Genomic DNA, 18,585 nt, shown 5'->3' with positions numbered 1-18,585 from the left:
CTGTACCGACATGTACAGAACTCGACGACGGCGAGATAATTCGTCAGGCTTCTGCTGCGCCGCTGGACAATGATTCCGAGTCGGAAGATGACACACCATGTGCTACGCTGCCATGGCATGCGAAGCGTGTACAAGCAGTGACTGTGCTTTCAGCCGCCTATAGTGACCGTATGACCCTTTCCGAGGTTCAGGCTTATTTGATTGCGCGTAAACAGAACAGCGTGCAATGGCGCATTCACGATTTCTTCACGCCTACTGCCGAGCCTGAATAAGCCGATGGAAATAAAGGAATTTTTTTTCTTAATCTGCCTTTTTGGACACCTGTTTATTCGGACATTTCCGCAGTCCCCGCGAGGTCTGAATAAACGGTAGGCGGCTGAATAAGTGGCAGCATCGTCGGCACGTTTGTGTGGATGGGCGGTCGACGGCGCGCATTGAAACGTACATGTCGGGGTTCCACTGTGAATAATTTGGCTTGATTTTCTGGAAATGAGACCCGCTCACTACTCTGAGCTGATATTATATTGCCCTCCAATGCCATATTTTTGCACAAAATGCACACAATGTTTCCATTTACTTGAAATAAACGCAAACTGTCATTCAATGGGAAACTGGCACTCACTCGCACAGAGTCTGTTTAAAGGGACACTAAAGGTTACAATGACGTCAAGTTGAGTGATAAAGCGATGCTCCAGAACGTCTAAGGCGTCAATATAATCGCAAACAGAGCTTTAGTAACCGAGAAATTGAGGTAAATGCATGACACGATTTGAGACCTCCCAGCGACATTCCAGTACTAGCCCGATAACTAAGGCACTCCTCATCATAATTTATGTCACTAGTACTGAACTACTCGTAGTAAAAAGATAATTTCATTAGGTTATAAGATGGAAGAAAATGCTACTTGTCTACTTCTGTTCGATTCTGAGAAAAAATAGCATTTTGACGTTACCCTTCAGTAGTATGGGTGGTCAAAAGGTTTCGTTTTCACTCGACTCTGCCCCGCGCACGTTTTAGAGTTTAGTTGTTTCGTTATTGCATCGTGCTGCACTGGTTCTGCTGGCTCACTAAACTTGCATTTGGAACAAGCAGCGAGAATGCCACGTCCATGTGATGTTGTGGGCTGTGCGAACGGTCCGCAGAAATTGGCCAAGGGCAGTTGCAGCGGCGAATCCAATGTTACTTATCACTGCGTGCCAACAAGTGAATCGCTCCATTCGAAGTGGTTAAGTGCCGTACCTCTGCCACAGTGTGTTGGCAAAGAGCCGAAAAATCGCATAGTGTGCTCGCTGCATTTTCGTCCAGAAGATTACGAGTAAGGTTTCCCGTAGTGCTGTTCCGTCGGTCTTGCCTGCATGGGGGCGGTGAGTGCGGCATTGGGTTTTCACGAAGGAAAAGCTACAAATGTGCAAATATGTACAGCCATGACATACAGTTGCCGTCGTAGGAGCCCTCAGCAGCAGGTCACGTTCATCAGTGCTTAAATCACTGAATTCGAGCCCAGCATTGCGAGCCAATGTGTCGTTGTCAGGGTCATCCATTGCAATGAGCATCAAAGTTGGCATCATAGAATGAAGTACCAGCTTATTGTAGTGCGCTTTCCCTTCCGCTAGCCACCATAGTTCTGCTTTCGTGGTGCTGTCGGGTCTGTCTTAGCTTTGTTTCTGGCCGCGCGTATGCGTTTTGCGCAGAAAAGCCATAGCACCGTCTGCGGGCACCGTTTTACTCACCGACGTCGCAACGTCCGTACGAGACCATGACGTCGCCACTCCTCGATCGGAGGGCGGGCAATTTTAACTGCGCTATAGGTACGCAGACGCTTCAGAATGCATTTTCTCTTAAAATAAGTCTCTTCTTCATATGAAACAAGTGTTTCGAGGTTTCTGGGATGGTATTTCAACAGTCCACGTTGACTTAATATTAACCTTTAGTGTCCCTTTAACAACTTTCTCGGGGCTTTTTCCGTACCTTTCATTTAAGTTTCGCCTAGTCTATTAATATTGTTGTGCTATAATTGCTGCATTCTGTGCAGATCCTGCACTGGTTTAAAAAAAGTCTGTATTCCTGTATAATGAAAAGTTGACGCACACTGTACACCACAAAGTGATGCACACTCTACAGCTCCTTTTCTTTTTCTTTATTTGCTGCAAACAGTCAATGAGTTCAATTAGGAAAGCTAAACCACTGTGAGAGTATGTTAGTAAAGGATTATCAGGTTGCTTCGGACGAGACTATTTTTATCACCCTTGCATGGTTACGAACACAACAGTGTTGTGCCAAAGTTCTAATTATTTGAGGAGCTACAATCATGAGGTCCTCCGTCCAGAGAGATGCCGTGTCACACATTGGTCTACGTATAATGTCATATTTTAGCTTTTTTTTTGTAGAAACTAATCAAAAAACAAAAGTGCACGAACTAATTGTAAGGCACAATTAACTTGCGTAGTGGCATCAGAACCACCACATATTAAAAGAACATCTGTGGTCGCGTAACCATTAAGTGAGAGTCATGAAATTATCACAATTATCATAATGCAGTTATTATAATATAAAGTGTATGATACAAATATGATGAGCGCATGCTTACAACTCTTTTTTCTACTGCTTTGATTGATGTTCACGCCACCCCATTTATGTATCTTGGCATCACAGAGTTTTTGGAGTGATCAACACACCGTGACAAGGCATTTTTTAGCGCAGTATTCATGTCTCGCTGCTACCGCTTCGTTTATTTTTTAGCAAGGTAACAAAAAGTTTTTGTGATGTTCTCGAAACACAAAGCCATAATAAAATTGGTATGATTGTGGCAAGCGCAGTGTGTGACAATTGCAATTGCGCTCAACATGGGCAGTCATTGATCTTACTACAGCGAAAAAATGACAGCACAACGCAAAATGCTTTTGTGCATCGTCAAAAAATGCAGACCAGCATTTATGACTGTGCTACAGCCACAGAATAAGCAGCCTTTAAAGCTATTCCTGCAGCACACACACACCTAAACACGTAGTGCCTAGCAGACGACGCACTGCGCAATCCACACTATCCGTGTCTCAGCCAGTGCCCACAAGGCGGGGACTCTGCTTGATCTTGCGGCCAACAGTAACTATTCAAGGAGCTCAGATGACAGGTCTGGCCCGATTTAAGCCGGTGACAGCAGCACACTATGAAGGTTGGGTAAGGTCGATGGAGACATCATCCACAACAGTCGCTACTTGTTGTTCCAGGAAGGAGGTAAGCTGGACCAGACACATCCCCAGTGGCAGGACTTATGCCAAAATTGACCCCAGGCAGGGAGGTGCAATTCACCGTGATAGATAAAATGGTATGAGGGACTGTGATACCATCTGTGAGCAGGCGCCACTGATGCACACTTGGGTACACATTACAGAAGTTCCATCATCGGCAACATGGGTGATGAGCGTCACTGTGGGAGTCAACATTTCCTTGAGCCTTTCACAAAGGCTCATCACAGATAAATGTACCCCACTGTTAATAAGAGCAGACCCAGGACCGCCATCGATTTGTACGGGGCAATGCAGCATCAGCTCTAGGAGCTGCACCATCTAGTTTTCCAGCTGCCAGCATCCGTGGAAGATTGGGGAGCGTGACTGTCGGCGTTAGTGCAATGGCAAAAGTGAGTAGAGACAACTCATTAGAAGGTTCAAAGATCGTACGATCCGGGTGTGTTGTATAGAGAAGAGAAGAACCACTTAGGTGAGAATAGCCGGGATAGGTGGTCCCAGGGCAGAGTGTGACCCTGAACTCATGCCGGATGATTTGTGCAACATTGTCACAGGAGTTGCTAGGGTGCAGAACGTCAGCACAAGGAGATGTGATGCAAGTTTGTGCTTTTTGTGACTTCTCAGGCAGTGGCAATCGTTGATGCAGTAACCATCAACGATTCCCACTTCGACCGTCGCTACATCGGTGCATACAAGCAAGTTCAATGCACCACCAATGATTCCTTTAAGAACGTGTGCAACATTGTCAAGCGCAATTGTGAACATATCAACTCTGCAGCACAGAGTCAAGATGTCTTGAATGCACATGATGCAGGGCTCTGTTGATATCTGCATGCAGTTGGATAACACATTATTACGCTAAGGTGCGGGCACTACAACAGTTGTACAACTGCCTGCCTTTAATGACTTTATTTTACACTTTGGAGAACGCTCCTAGCACCCTCCACAGATGCAAGTGTGCAGAGACATTATTGTCTCTCCCAGAAAAGAACGCCTTAAAGTAACAATTTATGCTGCAAGACACTCAACAAGCACATTTAATTGGACAGTGAAAGCTTAACTCTTTCTAACAATGCCCATTGGGCATCGTTAGCCCACTATCGATGGTTTGAATCGCTGCTTTCAAGACCTTTCAACGGAAATGCAGTTCTTGTCTCTGGAACTGCGACTGTTAATTTTCCTCTCGGGCTGGGATGGGTCGGCGAACCATTGGGGAAATGGATCGGCGATGTGGGGAAGGCGACCGCCGTGAATCGAAGGGGTGGCAACTAACTGTAAGACGAGTCCGGAGAAAGATTAGATAGGTCCTGACATGGAAGTCGAGCAGGCCTGTAGCTTGAGCCCACTGCCAGGTAAACGGTGTAAATGATGGCTGCAACGGCGGCAGAATTGTGCTACATGGCCTGGAAACTGGCAAGAATAGCATAATGGCTGGTTATCAGGTATTCGCCACGGGTTGACGACAGGGGCTCCAGCGGCCAAGTAAGTGACAAGAATCGGATGTGAAGGTGGCGGTGGCACATAGAAGGTACCAGTGGTCTGGTAGGCACCAGAAGCCAGAGGAGCGTAAGACCGGGTGACAACGTCAGCGTAAATTAGCGGTCCAGCAGCAGGCTGCAGAGGGGAGGCAGGTGGCAGCGCAGTGGCAACTTGCGTCTGAATCATGTGATGAAGCAAAGGAGGCAAGGTTATTGACGGCTTGGGTACGCTATTAGCCAGAGAGAGCTGGCATGTGACTTCCTGGCAGTTGAACTGCTTTATCTTCAGCATTAAAGCAGAGCTGTCGGCAGTGTCACGGCCAAAATCTGACGGAGATAGATCTGCGGTGTCCTGCTGAGCAGCACATGTTTATGCATGCTGCTTGCGTAGCTCGTCATACTGCTGACAAAGCTGTATGACCTAGGCAGTCGTCTGAGGACACTTCATGACGAGCATCTGGAATGCATGGTCCTCGATGCCTTTCAGATTGTGCTTGATCTTGTCAGCTTCGTCCATAGATGAGTTGACACGCTTGCAGAGCCAGAGCACGTCTTCAATGTACCTGGTGAAGGTCTCGTACTGGCGTTGAGCTCGACCATGCAAGCGCTGCTCAGCGCGAAGCCGGTGAACGGTGGGACGGCCGAAGACCTCTGCGAAAGTTGTGAAAGTCGACCAGGTGGAAAAATCGGATTCGTGATCATGGAACCATAGATTGGCCACGCCAGTCAAGTAAAAGAACACATTTGTGAACTTGGCGCGGTTGTCCCACTTATTATAGGCGCTTACACGGTTATGTTTGACGAGCCAGTCTTCCATGCCGTGGTCGTTTGTGCCGCTAAATACAGTATAGCCGGATCGCGCTGACGGATGATGCCAGAGCAGATGATGGCCAGGGGCATGGGAGCAGCAGCCTGGAGTGGTCCCGGATCATCCATTGCAATAGCTGGTGGTAGCATCCAACTGCAGAGTTCTAGGATGTCGAAGAGGAACCCAGCAGCTCCACCAAATGCAATAGGGGTGTTCGCCTAGCAGCACTAGTTCTAAGTTTGTAGGGGTAGGCTGAAACAGGTTGGTGCTATGGCAAAACGGGGAAGCAAGCGCTTCTCATCGTCTTCTTCTCTCTCACCAGCACCATGGCCACTGCCCAGTGCATTCAGTATACTAAGAACAGACTGTATGACTTGTTAATTCAGCTGTGAGTGCGGCTTTCCTACCCAACTGCCCCATAAAAAAAAGCACCAGTTCAAATCATCTGTAGCTGGTTAACATACTACGCAAATGTGAACGACTTACATAAAGCATTCATAATGCATTGTATAGCACGAATGATGTACATTTTCCTTCAGTCAAGTTAAAATGTGCCACCAAACACAGCCACGCTCCAAGAACACAGACGGTGAAATGTGTTGCTTTAGCTTGTCTTGCAGAGCTAAAAGAGAGCAGCCAACAAATACATTACACAGTAATCCCTTGTTATAACGACATCACTTTACTCGAAATATCGCTTTATTAAAAATTTCTTCCAGTCCCGACCCAAATGCATGCATTTTAAGCCAGATTACTCAAAGTGCATGAAGAGCTTGACTTGCTTAGAGCGAAGTGGCGAGGGGAAGCATCGACAGCGGCGACCCTTTTGCGCATGCAGCGTCAAATTATTACCGTCGACGAATTAGTGTCACGCACGCACAGAACAGGATAGAAAAATACCAAACCCACGACCGATGAATGCCTAGTAATGGGTACCAAGCGAGTGCCAAGTGCTCCCAGCTGTTTACTGCGGAGCGAACGGAAGCTGTCAAATTCCATGGTGCAGCACACCCAAACCGTAATCTCAGTCACAATCGCATCGCTGGTGTCACCCGTGATAGAATCCACACGAAAATAAAGTTTTCGTGACACTTTACGATGCCAGAAAACGGTGGTCTCTTGGATGCTGAAAAGTGGCCAAAAGACCATGGGCAGACTAGCGTCGTAGTATTCCGTGAGCTGCGCTCGACGAGGAAAGCTTTACTGCTCTTTCTGGCGCTGAAACCTGCCCAAAAGCACAAAAGAAGTGTCTCTCTGATTACAAGTGCCACGTTCGATGCGAGGAGCTAAGTTAACGAATAGGGAAGACGACTTTAACCCTTTCGCTGTCATGGACGTACCGGTACGTCATCGCGCTTCCCCCCCACAGTGTCACTGACGTACTGGTACGTTCTCTATCGCGCGTTCAAAATTTCGCGCCTTAGCGCAAAGCTGGCGCTCCGGGACTTGGCCACGCCATCTGTTGACTCTTCCTACAAGTTCGTATTTTCGCCCCGACCTGTGTAGTACATGTATTGAAGAGTACGGTGCGACTGCCACGCCCCCCTTTCTTTTTGCTGAGTGGCGCGGTGGCTCCGCATTCGCTGGATCATGCGTCGCGCGCATGTGGTTATGGGTTCAAGGGTTGTTCTGCCATCTCCGCCAGTTTGAAGGTTTTTATTTTTCTTCTGTTGGTGCGTCTGCTATGGTGCGTCAAATTCAGGCACACGCGTCGCCGTTGCCTCTGCGAAAAGTGATTCGATTGCTGCTTTCGCTCTCTCGCCGCACCCTCGCTTCCGACTTGCAGCAGTAAACGTAAAGCCCTTCGAACTTTGTTTTAGCCTTTTTCCAGCTCCCTCTTTTTGATCACACAATGTCCCATTTATCTCCGTTGCGCGGGCGACTGAAAGTGCATCCTCCCTGCGCGCGGTTGCTTTCGGATAGCTGAGCGGCGCGAGACCTTTGTCTGTTCATTGGAGCGGTGGCTCTTACGATTCAGAATACGAGCCGAGCTCGGATTTGGACTCGGACAGCGTTGAACGCGACGAAGAGATGAGTTCCGCATCGTCAGATTCGGATGTTGAACGGATGTTATAGTCAGGCTGATGATGATGATGATGTTTACTAATAACAGCTGCAGAACATTGAAATGCGCATATTGCATTGACTATGTTATTTGTATACAAATCATAATCAAAAATAAATTGCTATGTTCATTCCCTGTTATGCTCGTTCCCTGAAACCAAGCCGACACTGGGGGTGCGTCACGGCCAGAAAGGTCCGACAGCGAAAGGGTTAAGGAAGCTGGTCTAGAAATTTGCTTGCCGCTCCCCATATTAGACCTGCATTGAAATAAAACACCACCCCTAGCTTCCTTGCACTTTTGACGGTACAAATCGACCGATAATTTGCCAAAAACGCAAAAAATCTGAGCAAAGCAAGCGGCAAGTCAAGCTGTCAAGATGGCGGGTCAATGCAAGCTGGTGTTTCCCGAGCAATTTTCTCGAGCCGGTCATGCTCGATTCGTGCCATCCGACTTTAGACAAATGGTCTGTGGGGATGCGCGACTCTCACCCCTCCCCTGAGATTTAGTTTTCCCGCATAGCTCGTCTCCTGCAGGGCGGCTTCGCCCGCGGCGGTCAGAGTGGTTGAGGCGCAGTGCGGGAGATGGCGCGAGTGTCGCGCTGCTGCGGGGTTACTTGGGCGCCGAAAGGGAAGACGCTTGCTCTCTTTGGGTTCGGGAAGCAAGCGGGACGGACTTACCGCCCGCGCGTGCGCCGACCATGCTTCTGCGAGACCGTCTCGCGTGGCCGCCTTGGACACCGTTCACGTGACCATACACGCGGACAACCAGGAGTTGGTGCCCAGCATGGGGCGAACATATTCGCTCGCTATCCGGTCGCGGTGAATCGGACTTTCGCGATTTGTCGCACGCCCATCGGCATGTTTTGTGGATAGCAACTCGGCTAGCTGGCATTGATCTATGAAAGGTGCAATAAATGCCCTTGTGACTGTTTGCACTACTGTGTTGTCGTTCCTTTGTCCCAAGAGTACGGAGGAGAACCCTGTATCTCCCACAGGTCTAAATGTGTGGCAGTGTCAGTGAATTTTGTTCCTCGACATTTGTCAATGGCACAGACGTGATGGTGCACGAACGCCGACACTCGAGCCATAAAATTAGCACAGTGTCGTCAACAACGGCGCGCTGAAAAACTCGCTTTGCAAACGTCATGGCTGCACAGGTTGGGAAAAAAATTGCCCAGTGATCATGCAAAACCGTTCAGTTTTCACGATCGTGCTGCGTACCCAAGATGAGCGGCTAATCGTTTTTTGAGCACGACAAACATAACTTCAGACTCGAGCCGCAGCATTCGCAGCGCTTTCCAGCACGATCCTCTCATAGTCTTCCGTGACCTTCGCACCCATCCCTATAAAAGCGGCCCACTTCCTTTTCCTTGTCATTCGCTCTCGAGTCTGCAAGCCGTTTTGACGCCAGTCACTCCTCTGACTTGCCTTCACGTCAACTCCTCACCTTCTCGCTGTCAGTCCTGACGTCGCTGCTCCTCCAAAGCTGCCCTCTTCAGGCCTGTCCTCCCGAGCACAGTTTTCCACCAACGATTGCCCTTCAGTGGTTCCTGCTTCTTGGTCTCTACAACTCCGATCGCCTTCCTTCTGCTACATGCGAAGCCGATGCCAAGCCCGCCATTGCAACAATCGCCAGACGAGGAAAGCAAGATGTGTTGATGACGTTTTGAAGCTTCTGCCTTCTGCGTCGCCCGCCGCGTTCAGTCACTTCGGCGCCGACTGCAAGTGCATTTGGATCCGTGCTGCAAACCACGTGATTGTGCGTAATTCGGAGTGCTTCATTAGGTGTGCCTCACATGTGCTTTTGTGGTCTACAGTGATAAATGGCTCCGTCTGTCTTTGGGCGAAAGTGTCTGACTTTGGAGCAAAAAGTTCTACTGATAAAAGATGTGGAAAAAGGTAGCTGGCAGAAAACTGACATCGCAAAGGAATTCGGCATACCACCGTCTACTTTATCAACTGTATTGAAAAACAAGGTAGCTAGGCTGGATGACTTTGAAGAGTGTTTCTTGGCAAAGAGAAAATCGCAATTCAAAATACCCCGAAGTGGAAGGTGCACTTCTACAGTGGCTGAAGAGTGCGAATCTCCCCATACATGGACCTGCACTTACTGCAAAAGCGGAATCTCTCGCCCTCCAAATAGGCCATAAAGATTCCAAGTGTAGCAATGGCTGGCTTGAGCGGTTCAAGAAACGACTGACGTGACCTCGAAGTCGATCGTTGGCGAAAGCGCAGCCATGAGCCGTGGCACTGTAGACGTATGGTGCCAACATCGGCTCCAAGCTCTGCTTGAAAAGCATGAAGACAAAGACATCTACAAAGTAGATGAGGCTGCATTCTTCTACAACATGCTCCTGAATCGCACGTTCACACTCGCTGGTGGATCCTCATCTGGAGGAAAACAGAGCAAGGAGCATGTCACAGTGCTGTTTAGTGCCAATGCAACAGGCGAGGACAAGCTTCCCTTGTTGATACTGGGGAAGGCGGAGAAGCTGTGGTGCTTCCGAAATGCAACTATTCTCAAGGAATGCATATACAGAAGTAACAAGCGAGCATGGATAAGTGCTGCTATTTTTTAAGACTATGTGCGCCTTCTGGACAGATGGTTAGACTCAAAGAATCGGCAAGTGCTTTTCATAACTGACAATAGTCCGAGCCACGGGAAAATCGACAACCTCATGGCGATCTCGGTGGAATTTTTGCCTGCAAACACAACTGCAGTACTTCAAACGATGGATCAGGGCATCATTAAGACCACCTGGAAGCTGTAACGCAAGTCTCTTTTGCAGTGCATGCTCACAGTGTATGATGCCAGCAAGAGGTATAACACTGATTCGCTTGGTGCGATCCACTTGCAGAACTTTTCATGGAAAGAACTCGCACCTTTGAAGGTCACCAACTGCTTTGCGCACGCTGGCTTTCCCCGCAGGGTCGTCAGCGACCCTGACGATGACCAGCATGATGATAACCGGACTTGCAATGATCTGTACAAGGCTGTTAATAAAGTTGCTGGCCAAGAGGCAGAAGGCGACTTCGAGACATTCGCGTTGGCTGACACTTCTACTCCCGTGGTCGCCCGTGATGGATGCGGACAGACTAATTGACCCTGTCGGTGGCCCCGACGAGGACGAAGAGCTGGTGGACGAAGAGCCACATGAAATGCCAACTATGATGCAGAAGTGGGAGTACCTATGCGTGCCGCGAAATAAGGTTTAATGCATGGGTGGCGACCACGACCTCATGCAATGCTTGGTCAAATTAGAGAAGGTGTTGCTCACGCCCGGTAATAACTTGCAAAAGCCAAAGTTCACTGCCTTTTTTGCACCTGAATAAGGTTTTGCTTCACTGAATACATTGTATTTTGACTTTGTCGCAGTTGTGCCACAATTAAAGCCCGACTGCTTTATCTCTTCTCGAGTGGTCGCTTACATCGAATTACCACTTACAACAAATTTTTTTGCCATCCCACTGACTTTGTTATAGCTGTATATTATAAATACAACAAATTGAGCGGTGCCTGACGGAGAACATGCAAAAAAGAAAACAGTTAACTCGCTGAACACACAGAAACCAAGCAACACGACTTCAACTTAAAGCCAAGCTTCAGTCATAGCGCAAGAAGAGAATTGCACGAAGCAACAGTATCTGGAATCTCTGACTGTCCACACAACTGCACACATACTTAATCTAAACGATGGCAATCTCCCGCCAACATACGTAAGATGTCTGAAGCGATTACTGACGCGTATTTAAGCTGAAGGTTTTATGCCTTTCAGCTTAATGAACAAGGCTTCCGTGTGGAAGCCGGAACTTTAAGAATTTTTAGACAGCACTATTTTGGTCGGCGTTTTGTTTTTCTTCCTATTATGCCGAATACTACATGGCCGTGTGGTTGCCACTGAACACTAACGTCGCGTAAAATTTAGCGACTTCATTCGAAGTTAGCGTTTCGGTGCACATTAGCGCCGCTCGGTGGTTTGGCACTAGATGGAACAATTGGCGCAGCACTTGCATCCCTAGAGTATACAGACAAGCCTTCTCCCCTACGACTTGGCACTCTTGGCACTCCACCGCACACGTCTAGGTGTTTGCATAATCATGTTAAATTTTTCAAGCATTTTTGGATGTACAAAAGCTTTTAATCATCTGCACTCCTGCACGCCATATCACTCTGGAATGATCTTCCTGCACCATTAACAAATCCGGTTTCTTTCCATGGGCATGGGTATAGCTTGTAGTGCTAGAAGAATCTATGCATAATTTGTTACCGTGCTAGCCTTCTCTTTTGTATGTACTTCTTATATTTTTTGTGTGCATCCACTTGTATTTTTATTCTATATTGTCTGTGTTTAATTTTGTTAATTCTGATTAAATTTGTTATGTCTTGTAATCAGGGTGTCTAGCAAGTTGACATTTCCAACTTCTCTGAGTTTTCCAGGTTTTCCCCGAGTGCCTTTGCAAAATTCACTGAGTGGCGCAGAACTATGTTTTATGTCAAGACGGGCTGAAACCATATCGCCCAATGCTGTAACTCTCTAGTAAGCATATGAAAAAAAAAAATGTAAAAAAACGTCTTTATTTAATTTCAATACTAAGCAGTATTGTTGATGTTCTTCAAAAGAAGAATAGAAGAGAGGGGTTAGTAAAATGCACAGCAAATAAAATGTCCTCGAAAAAAATTGCAAATCGAGCCACACATTCTCAAATACGAATAAAAAGGAGATGCATACAGAAGCAAATATTTTCGAATACGAGCTATTTCTAACAACTGACAGCAAACTCAATGGTATGAGACTCGAGCCTTGTTACAATGGAGATTCTGTTTCAACAGCTCATAAGTTAACCTCAACTGTCCTGACATACTCTTAGCCTGCGCATGACATCTCAGTGTTGTGTTTCACTGCTTTAAAGAGTTTATTTTGGTTTGGATGAGGGACACCTGAATCTCAGCATCAGCCAGCACTTTGTGTTTCGAGCTCAAGCTCCTTCAAAACGATGGCTGCATGCTTCCTTTCCCGTTCATTCCTCAGTGCATAGGTCCTTTCTGTTCTTGTCCTCCTTCCGCCACTCGTTTGCCCCACGGACCATTTGAAGCATCTTCTTGGTCAGTTGCACAGTCCATGTCTGATTTTTCAAACTCCCTAGGGGCCGCGAAAACGTTTGAAAAATCGGCTAGTTGGAAAAAGTAAATGCTTGTCATTTACTGCCCTTAAGGGCTCAAACAGTCACAGGCACATTCAAAAACGCTCTGAAGGCCTGTCGGTATACGTATTAGGCATATCGGTGCTCGTACTGTGACAGGAAATACCAGGTGCACACGTGTATAATTAAGGAATACATACTGTGTCCCATGGCAATAGCCCCTTCACACGTTTGTTATGCTTCACTGCAATACTTTTGCGTATGCTTTACCACGCAAGATTACTGTACAGAGGTAAAGCTGACTTTCAGGAACTGGCATTGAGCAACGCACCATGCTTTCCAAGCTTCTAAGCCAATCGCGAGGACAACAAAGGCGGAGTCCGAGTCATTGCTTACCGCAGCAAATTTTTTCAATAAAAAACATGGCACCCATTGGCAAGAAGCTTAATAGCAAACGTCGAAGCAGTTAGGCCTAGCATTGCCGCAGTGGTGGCTACGGCTGCCAGCAGATCTGTGTGCAAGAGCGCCGGTTCGAGGCGGCGAGGTAATCAAAATGGCAGCGTGGTGACTTTGATTAATGCTGTTTCGGATATGCGGTCACGGCAAAACGTCTGGCAAATCGGACGAAGAAGAGTTCTTGCGTCCGAAGTTTCAGACGTTCTGATACATTGACTCTATGGAGTACGTGGTGGTGCCACGAAGCCGTCCAACTTATCGGGAATCCAGAAAGTCGGTCGCTGACTGTACACTGGCCACTCCTCCAGCTGACAACAGGGCGTCAAAGACGATTCATTACGATTCCTGTCTATTACTCGAGCCAGCATTACCGTGACTTTCGACCCTTTCAATAAAATTACAGCTGTAATTTTCCCTGATACAGGCACAAATTCCCCAAGTTTTCCCCAAGTTTTTCCAAACTACTCAATATCCCTGAGAATTTCGAGTTTTTCCGGTTGGTAGACACTTTGTGTAATTATGAAATGCCTAGTGTTTGCCCCCTGTTCAATGTTATTCATTTTCATCTTGTAACCCCTCATACTCAATGCCCTTTGGGCCAGTAAGGTTCAATAAATAAAAAATAAATAAATAAATAAATAAATTACAGTCGTAGAAACTAGCCCAGTCTTCAGTCTTGGTCTATTTCACACAGCTTGGCGACGACAGCTGTGTAAGGGCGTCACTGACAAGAAGTGTTAATACACCATGTTGGCATTTGCCGTCGGTGCAGAGCATGCAGAGTCTTTTACCAGATGCAGCAAAAGCCGAGAAGTGCGAGAAAGAAAAATATACCTCAGAAAAAAAAGTCAACTTCTGAGAAGATGGCACAATGACGACTACAAATTTAACAGGGAGAGGCGGGCTAGTTGGTGGTTGAGATTGGAATGCATCAAGTAACCGCGCAAACAACAAAGGACAAAGAAGGAAACACACAGGACAGCTGCACCTGTCCTGTCTGTTGTTGCCGAAGTGTCACGGAAAGCAACAGCACGGGCGATTCAGTCCTGACAGTGGCATAAGCTGCGCGTTACGCAAGCCTCATAAATGCAATCATCGCGGAGAGAACAGGGGCGCGATAACGTAACTCTATTCCTAACGAAAAGTATTCCAAACTCTGGCACCCAGCAATGAAAAAGGCACCCCAGGACTTCTGCAGCACTACTGCGCGCGTGCACGGAGAACACGTGATGCCAACGAGGAATCTGCCATGCGAGTGTTTGCCGAGAAGAGGGGGCTGGCTGAAAAGCTGGCACGCAGCTTGAGTAAGTTTGAGGCCGCTGTCGTGCTTGGCCACCGCGGCATCAAATGAAAATAACACTTTTGTCGCGTGAAGTGAATAAATACTGCATGTTTTTTTCCCCTTTCATTGCACTCTCTCTGAGTTCCGTTTTCGACAGGTAAGTAGGCGATCTCATGCTATTTCGGTTAAACAGTACTACTGTTTAGTACGTACATTTTCCGAGCTCGGGCAAACTACGGTTTAATGAGGTTTCACTGTAAAAGCTTTATGTGTGAAAAGTAAATTCATTCTGCATTTTGTTTATGTATTACATAAAATATTGAGTGCAGTAGTTTTTTAAGAAAAGAAAATCTGGCATAACCTACAGAAAACACCCATTTTCTCCATGTTGGGGAAAGAGTTTAGTATGAAAAGGGGCCATTATGGCAGAACATGATACATTCCTTAATTATACATTCACGTAGAGCTGCTGATGATGTTGCTGCTGCAATTTGGGGCCTTCTTCAGTGCTATGTTTTCCCAGCTGTTAAATTTTTTTCCCATGATTCTTTGAAAAAATGTATTACTTATTTTGATGTTTTAAGCACTTTCTCTTTTTTTTATTTCTGGAGGGAAAGTTACAAGGAGCGTGAAAAATTAAAATCCAGACAGAGTGGCACCGAGTAGACAGGACAAGTGCTTCACTATATGCTGCAGTTTACTGAGCAAACCATAGGAAATAATAAAAAAAATGTTGGAGAGGGGGGCAGGCGAATCCCAGCAGAGTGTGCTGCGCAAACTTCATGAAAATTGAGAAATTACAAATTTAATAAACAAGACAACAAAACATAGCACCGGAAATGAAAATCTGGTTGATAGGAATGCCATCGCGAGTGGCAATATGACATGATTCCATGGCTTCCCTGGTTTTCTCATTAGAATGACAAAACAAATGGCAGGGAAAACACGAGGAATGCGGGAGATGGAAATTCAAGACGATGAGCAAAATGAGAACAAGGTGAAGAGTGTGAGATTGCATGCGCATCCCGATACAGTCCAGCCCACTTATAACAGCCGCAGATATAACGAACGGTCGCTTAGTACGAACGAGGGCGGTGCTACCGTCAAAATATATATTGGGGCTATGGCACAGTGTCTCACATAGAACGAACTGTTGTGGCCTCAACACTCGGTTAGAGCGAACGCGAGTGCATAGAAAATTGCTTCTGCAAGGCGGGTTTTATGGGCCCAGGCACCGAGGACGCCATAGATCACCCACCGGAAGGCCGGTCGCACGAGGACTTGTGGCAACGCGTCGTTGACACGCAGCTGGCCGGACCTGACGTTGTCTGGGACGATTTCGTTTCTGCTGATGACGACGCCGACATTGCGGAGCCATGCACTGACGAAGCTATTGTGCGTGAAGTGCAAGCCCTTCCTGACTGCCCAGAGACCGACGAGGACGATGACGAGGATGCTGCTCTACCGCCGGTTGCTGTGAACGCTTCAACCGCGATCGGTTACATCGCGTCGCTTAAGGAACTCGTGTGCAGCAGAGGCCTTGGCGATGAACATATTACCGCGCTGGAAAAATTAGAAACGGCAGTGATGCGATCAGCTTTGAAGAAGCAGACATGCATCACGGACTTTCAAAAATAAAGTGAACTTTCGTCTCGCTTGCTCTTTTTTCCCGTATTATAGGTGGTCCACTTAGTACGAACTTTGGATACAACGAACAAATGCCACGTGACGATCAAGTTCGTTATATGTGGGCTGGACTGTATCTCCGGAGCGGCCACGTGGTTATCAGGCATGCTCGCTCGTGGAGGGTAGCGGACAGAGGGCACGTTAGCCACTCTCGCTGCTCTTCGCGCCTGGCCGTGACGCCTGGCTGCAACGCCGCAGCCAGGACACCCCGTTCCCTCCTTTTTCTTTCTTGGAACCGGGAAAACTTTCTCTCTGCCGCTCGGGGAGAAGTGCTATCCGCCGATGCATTTTTGTCCTTGGGCTGAGGAACTTGCGACTGGCCACATCTCAATTCAGCCGCTGAGACCGCCACACGCCGTCCCCCTGCTGCGCTCGGCCTTCGTGGGCAACTGATCGCCCCAGGGCCCGAGTGCAGATACACTTTGGGTGAGCTGAACTCTTATCAGCCTCTTTCGTGGTTTTCAACATTGTGTGGTTTCTTTAGCCTCAGACGCCACTGTGGTTTTGTTTTGCATTTTGTGTTTGCTGTTGTTGTTCTGTGGGTACATGTATCTTAAGGTGAATAAACACCTTAAGTCAAGACTCAGCCTGTCCCTCTGGCCTGAATTCACCGTGGTCACAACTCACTGCGAACCACGCGGTAGAGGTCAAAGGTCTGACTGTTAGGGCTGCTGCGAAAGTGCTAGCGGGCGAATGCCGCTCCGCCGGCGCTGTGCGATCCAGAAAAGGGTCAGGTGCGCACGCGCGAACTTGACTAATACCACTATAAGAGATACATAAAGAAATGGCAGTATCACAGAAAGTTGGGGTGCATATAACTTCTGCTGTGGGATGCGAAACGGCCATACAAGGGTTTCAGAGAATACTTGCAGCTCTGTTGACCTCTTGTTAGCACACCTCTCTGCATGCCCAAAGTACACAGTTCCACAAGATGAGGGTAACCTATATACCAGGCCACTTTCATTAGAATTATTAAAATGACTATTGGAGCATCCAGTTTTCTCATAATGCAGCAATAAATGGAAGCTCCAATAGTGACTAATAATTTCAATAAAAGTGGCGGGATATATAGGTCACCCTTATCTTGTGGAGCTGTGTACTTTGGACAAACAAGGAGGTGTACTAATAAGAGGTTAATATACTAGCAGGGCATGCCATGTAAGCATCAGCAAACAAGCTTAGTGATGCGAACCAGTCAGAAAAATGATGCGAATGAGATTTAGATTTCAAGCAATAAAATGCGAGATTGCTGGACTAGAGAGAGAGAGAGAGAGAGAGAGAGATTCAAATGAGAGAAAGGCAGGGAGGTTAACCAGAGTTAAAGCCTCCGGTTTGCTACCTTTCACTAGGGGAAGGAAAGGGCAAGTAAGGACGGAAGGAAGAGCAGGAATAAAAAGAAAGGCATGAAAAAAAATGGGGCGGGGGGGGGGGGGGGGGGGGGGATGGGATCATTATAGTTCCTAGACTAGATTCTATAAGCTCTCGTGCCCCTTGCAAAACTAGATGCACGGGTGAGATTATTGCCAGATTGACAGCACGTGCCTGCAGAAAATGTAATCATCCTCTTAGGGGAGAGCAAAGTACATCACAGGGTGAAGTGAAAAATAAGATTTAAATGAAGCTGAAGGGTGACAGCACAATGAAAAATTTTTCAAGAAGTCACGGAATGTTGCAGCACCTCTGGAGCAATGTTAGGTGGTGCTTCGCTATGAAAAGGCCAAGTTTTCTTTTTAATGTTTGGTCACAACCGTACATGGGCCTCTAAGGGTTATGCTGATCACAATCAACGCGTGATGGACGAACCTGATTGGAAGCACTGCCCTCCTCTGGGGCTGGCAGTCCAGCTGAGTCCCATGCCAACCTGAGGACGGCCTGTATGGTGCCCAGGTCTGGGAGGTGGAGGGCCTGTCGGGAGACAAAAGGTGAGCATCCTCCTCTGCCAACGTGCTGCCTCTAACCTGGCGTCGAAGCAGGGTTGCCAGTCGCATGCCGACCGAGTGCAGGGTGCCCTCGGGCCCCATGCTAGGCACGTGCTTGAGGGCCTGGGTCAGACCCTCGGGTGCCTGCTGGGCCAGGCAGTGGCCCACCACTGTCAGCAGGAGCTTGCTAAGCTTCAGCAGCAACAGCGAACCACCCCTGCAGGAAGGCATCCAAAGAAGCAGCTGAAAGGCAGCGCCCTACCCAGCACTCGCAAGTTTTGCAACATAAGCATGCTGGAATTCGATTCACAAATCAAACACCTCGTAGTCACTACTGTGACATGAAATACTAACACAGCATTTAGGGTGACCAAACACTGCACCTTAAAGTGTAATGTGCACAGGTGTCGAATACCGTGTAAATTGTTATATGTCCTACTTTTAATTTTTGTTACTACTACTAATCAAATAAAGATTGTGTAGGTTACAGTATAGGGGGTTCCAGCAA

General features: G+C 47.5%; 1 protein-coding gene across 8 annotated transcripts in view; it reads right to left on the bottom strand.

The window, feature by feature from the left end:
* The window catches only part of faf (ubiquitin carboxyl-terminal hydrolase-like faf), a 607,534-nt gene that overhangs the window by 201,311 nt on the left and 387,638 nt on the right, over positions 1–18,585 (bottom strand). For all 8 annotated transcript variants that reach the window (XM_072286629.1, XM_072286626.1, XM_072286628.1 and 5 more), the window contains 2 exons: positions 18,117–18,294; positions 17,962–18,063 (listed from right to left, as the gene is read on the bottom strand). In XM_072286629.1, coding sequence (XP_072142730.1) covers positions 17,962–18,063; positions 18,117–18,294 — 280 coding nt within the window. The remainder of the gene's footprint in view (positions 1–17,961; positions 18,064–18,116; positions 18,295–18,585) is intronic.

Source organism: Dermacentor andersoni, chromosome 2, assembly GCF_023375885.2.
Source record: "Dermacentor andersoni chromosome 2, qqDerAnde1_hic_scaffold, whole genome shotgun sequence".
Lineage (NCBI taxonomy): Eukaryota > Metazoa > Arthropoda > Arachnida > Ixodida > Ixodidae > Dermacentor > Dermacentor andersoni.
The sequence above is the reverse complement of the archived record's forward strand: the minus strand, read 5'-3'. Positions and strand labels throughout refer to the sequence as shown.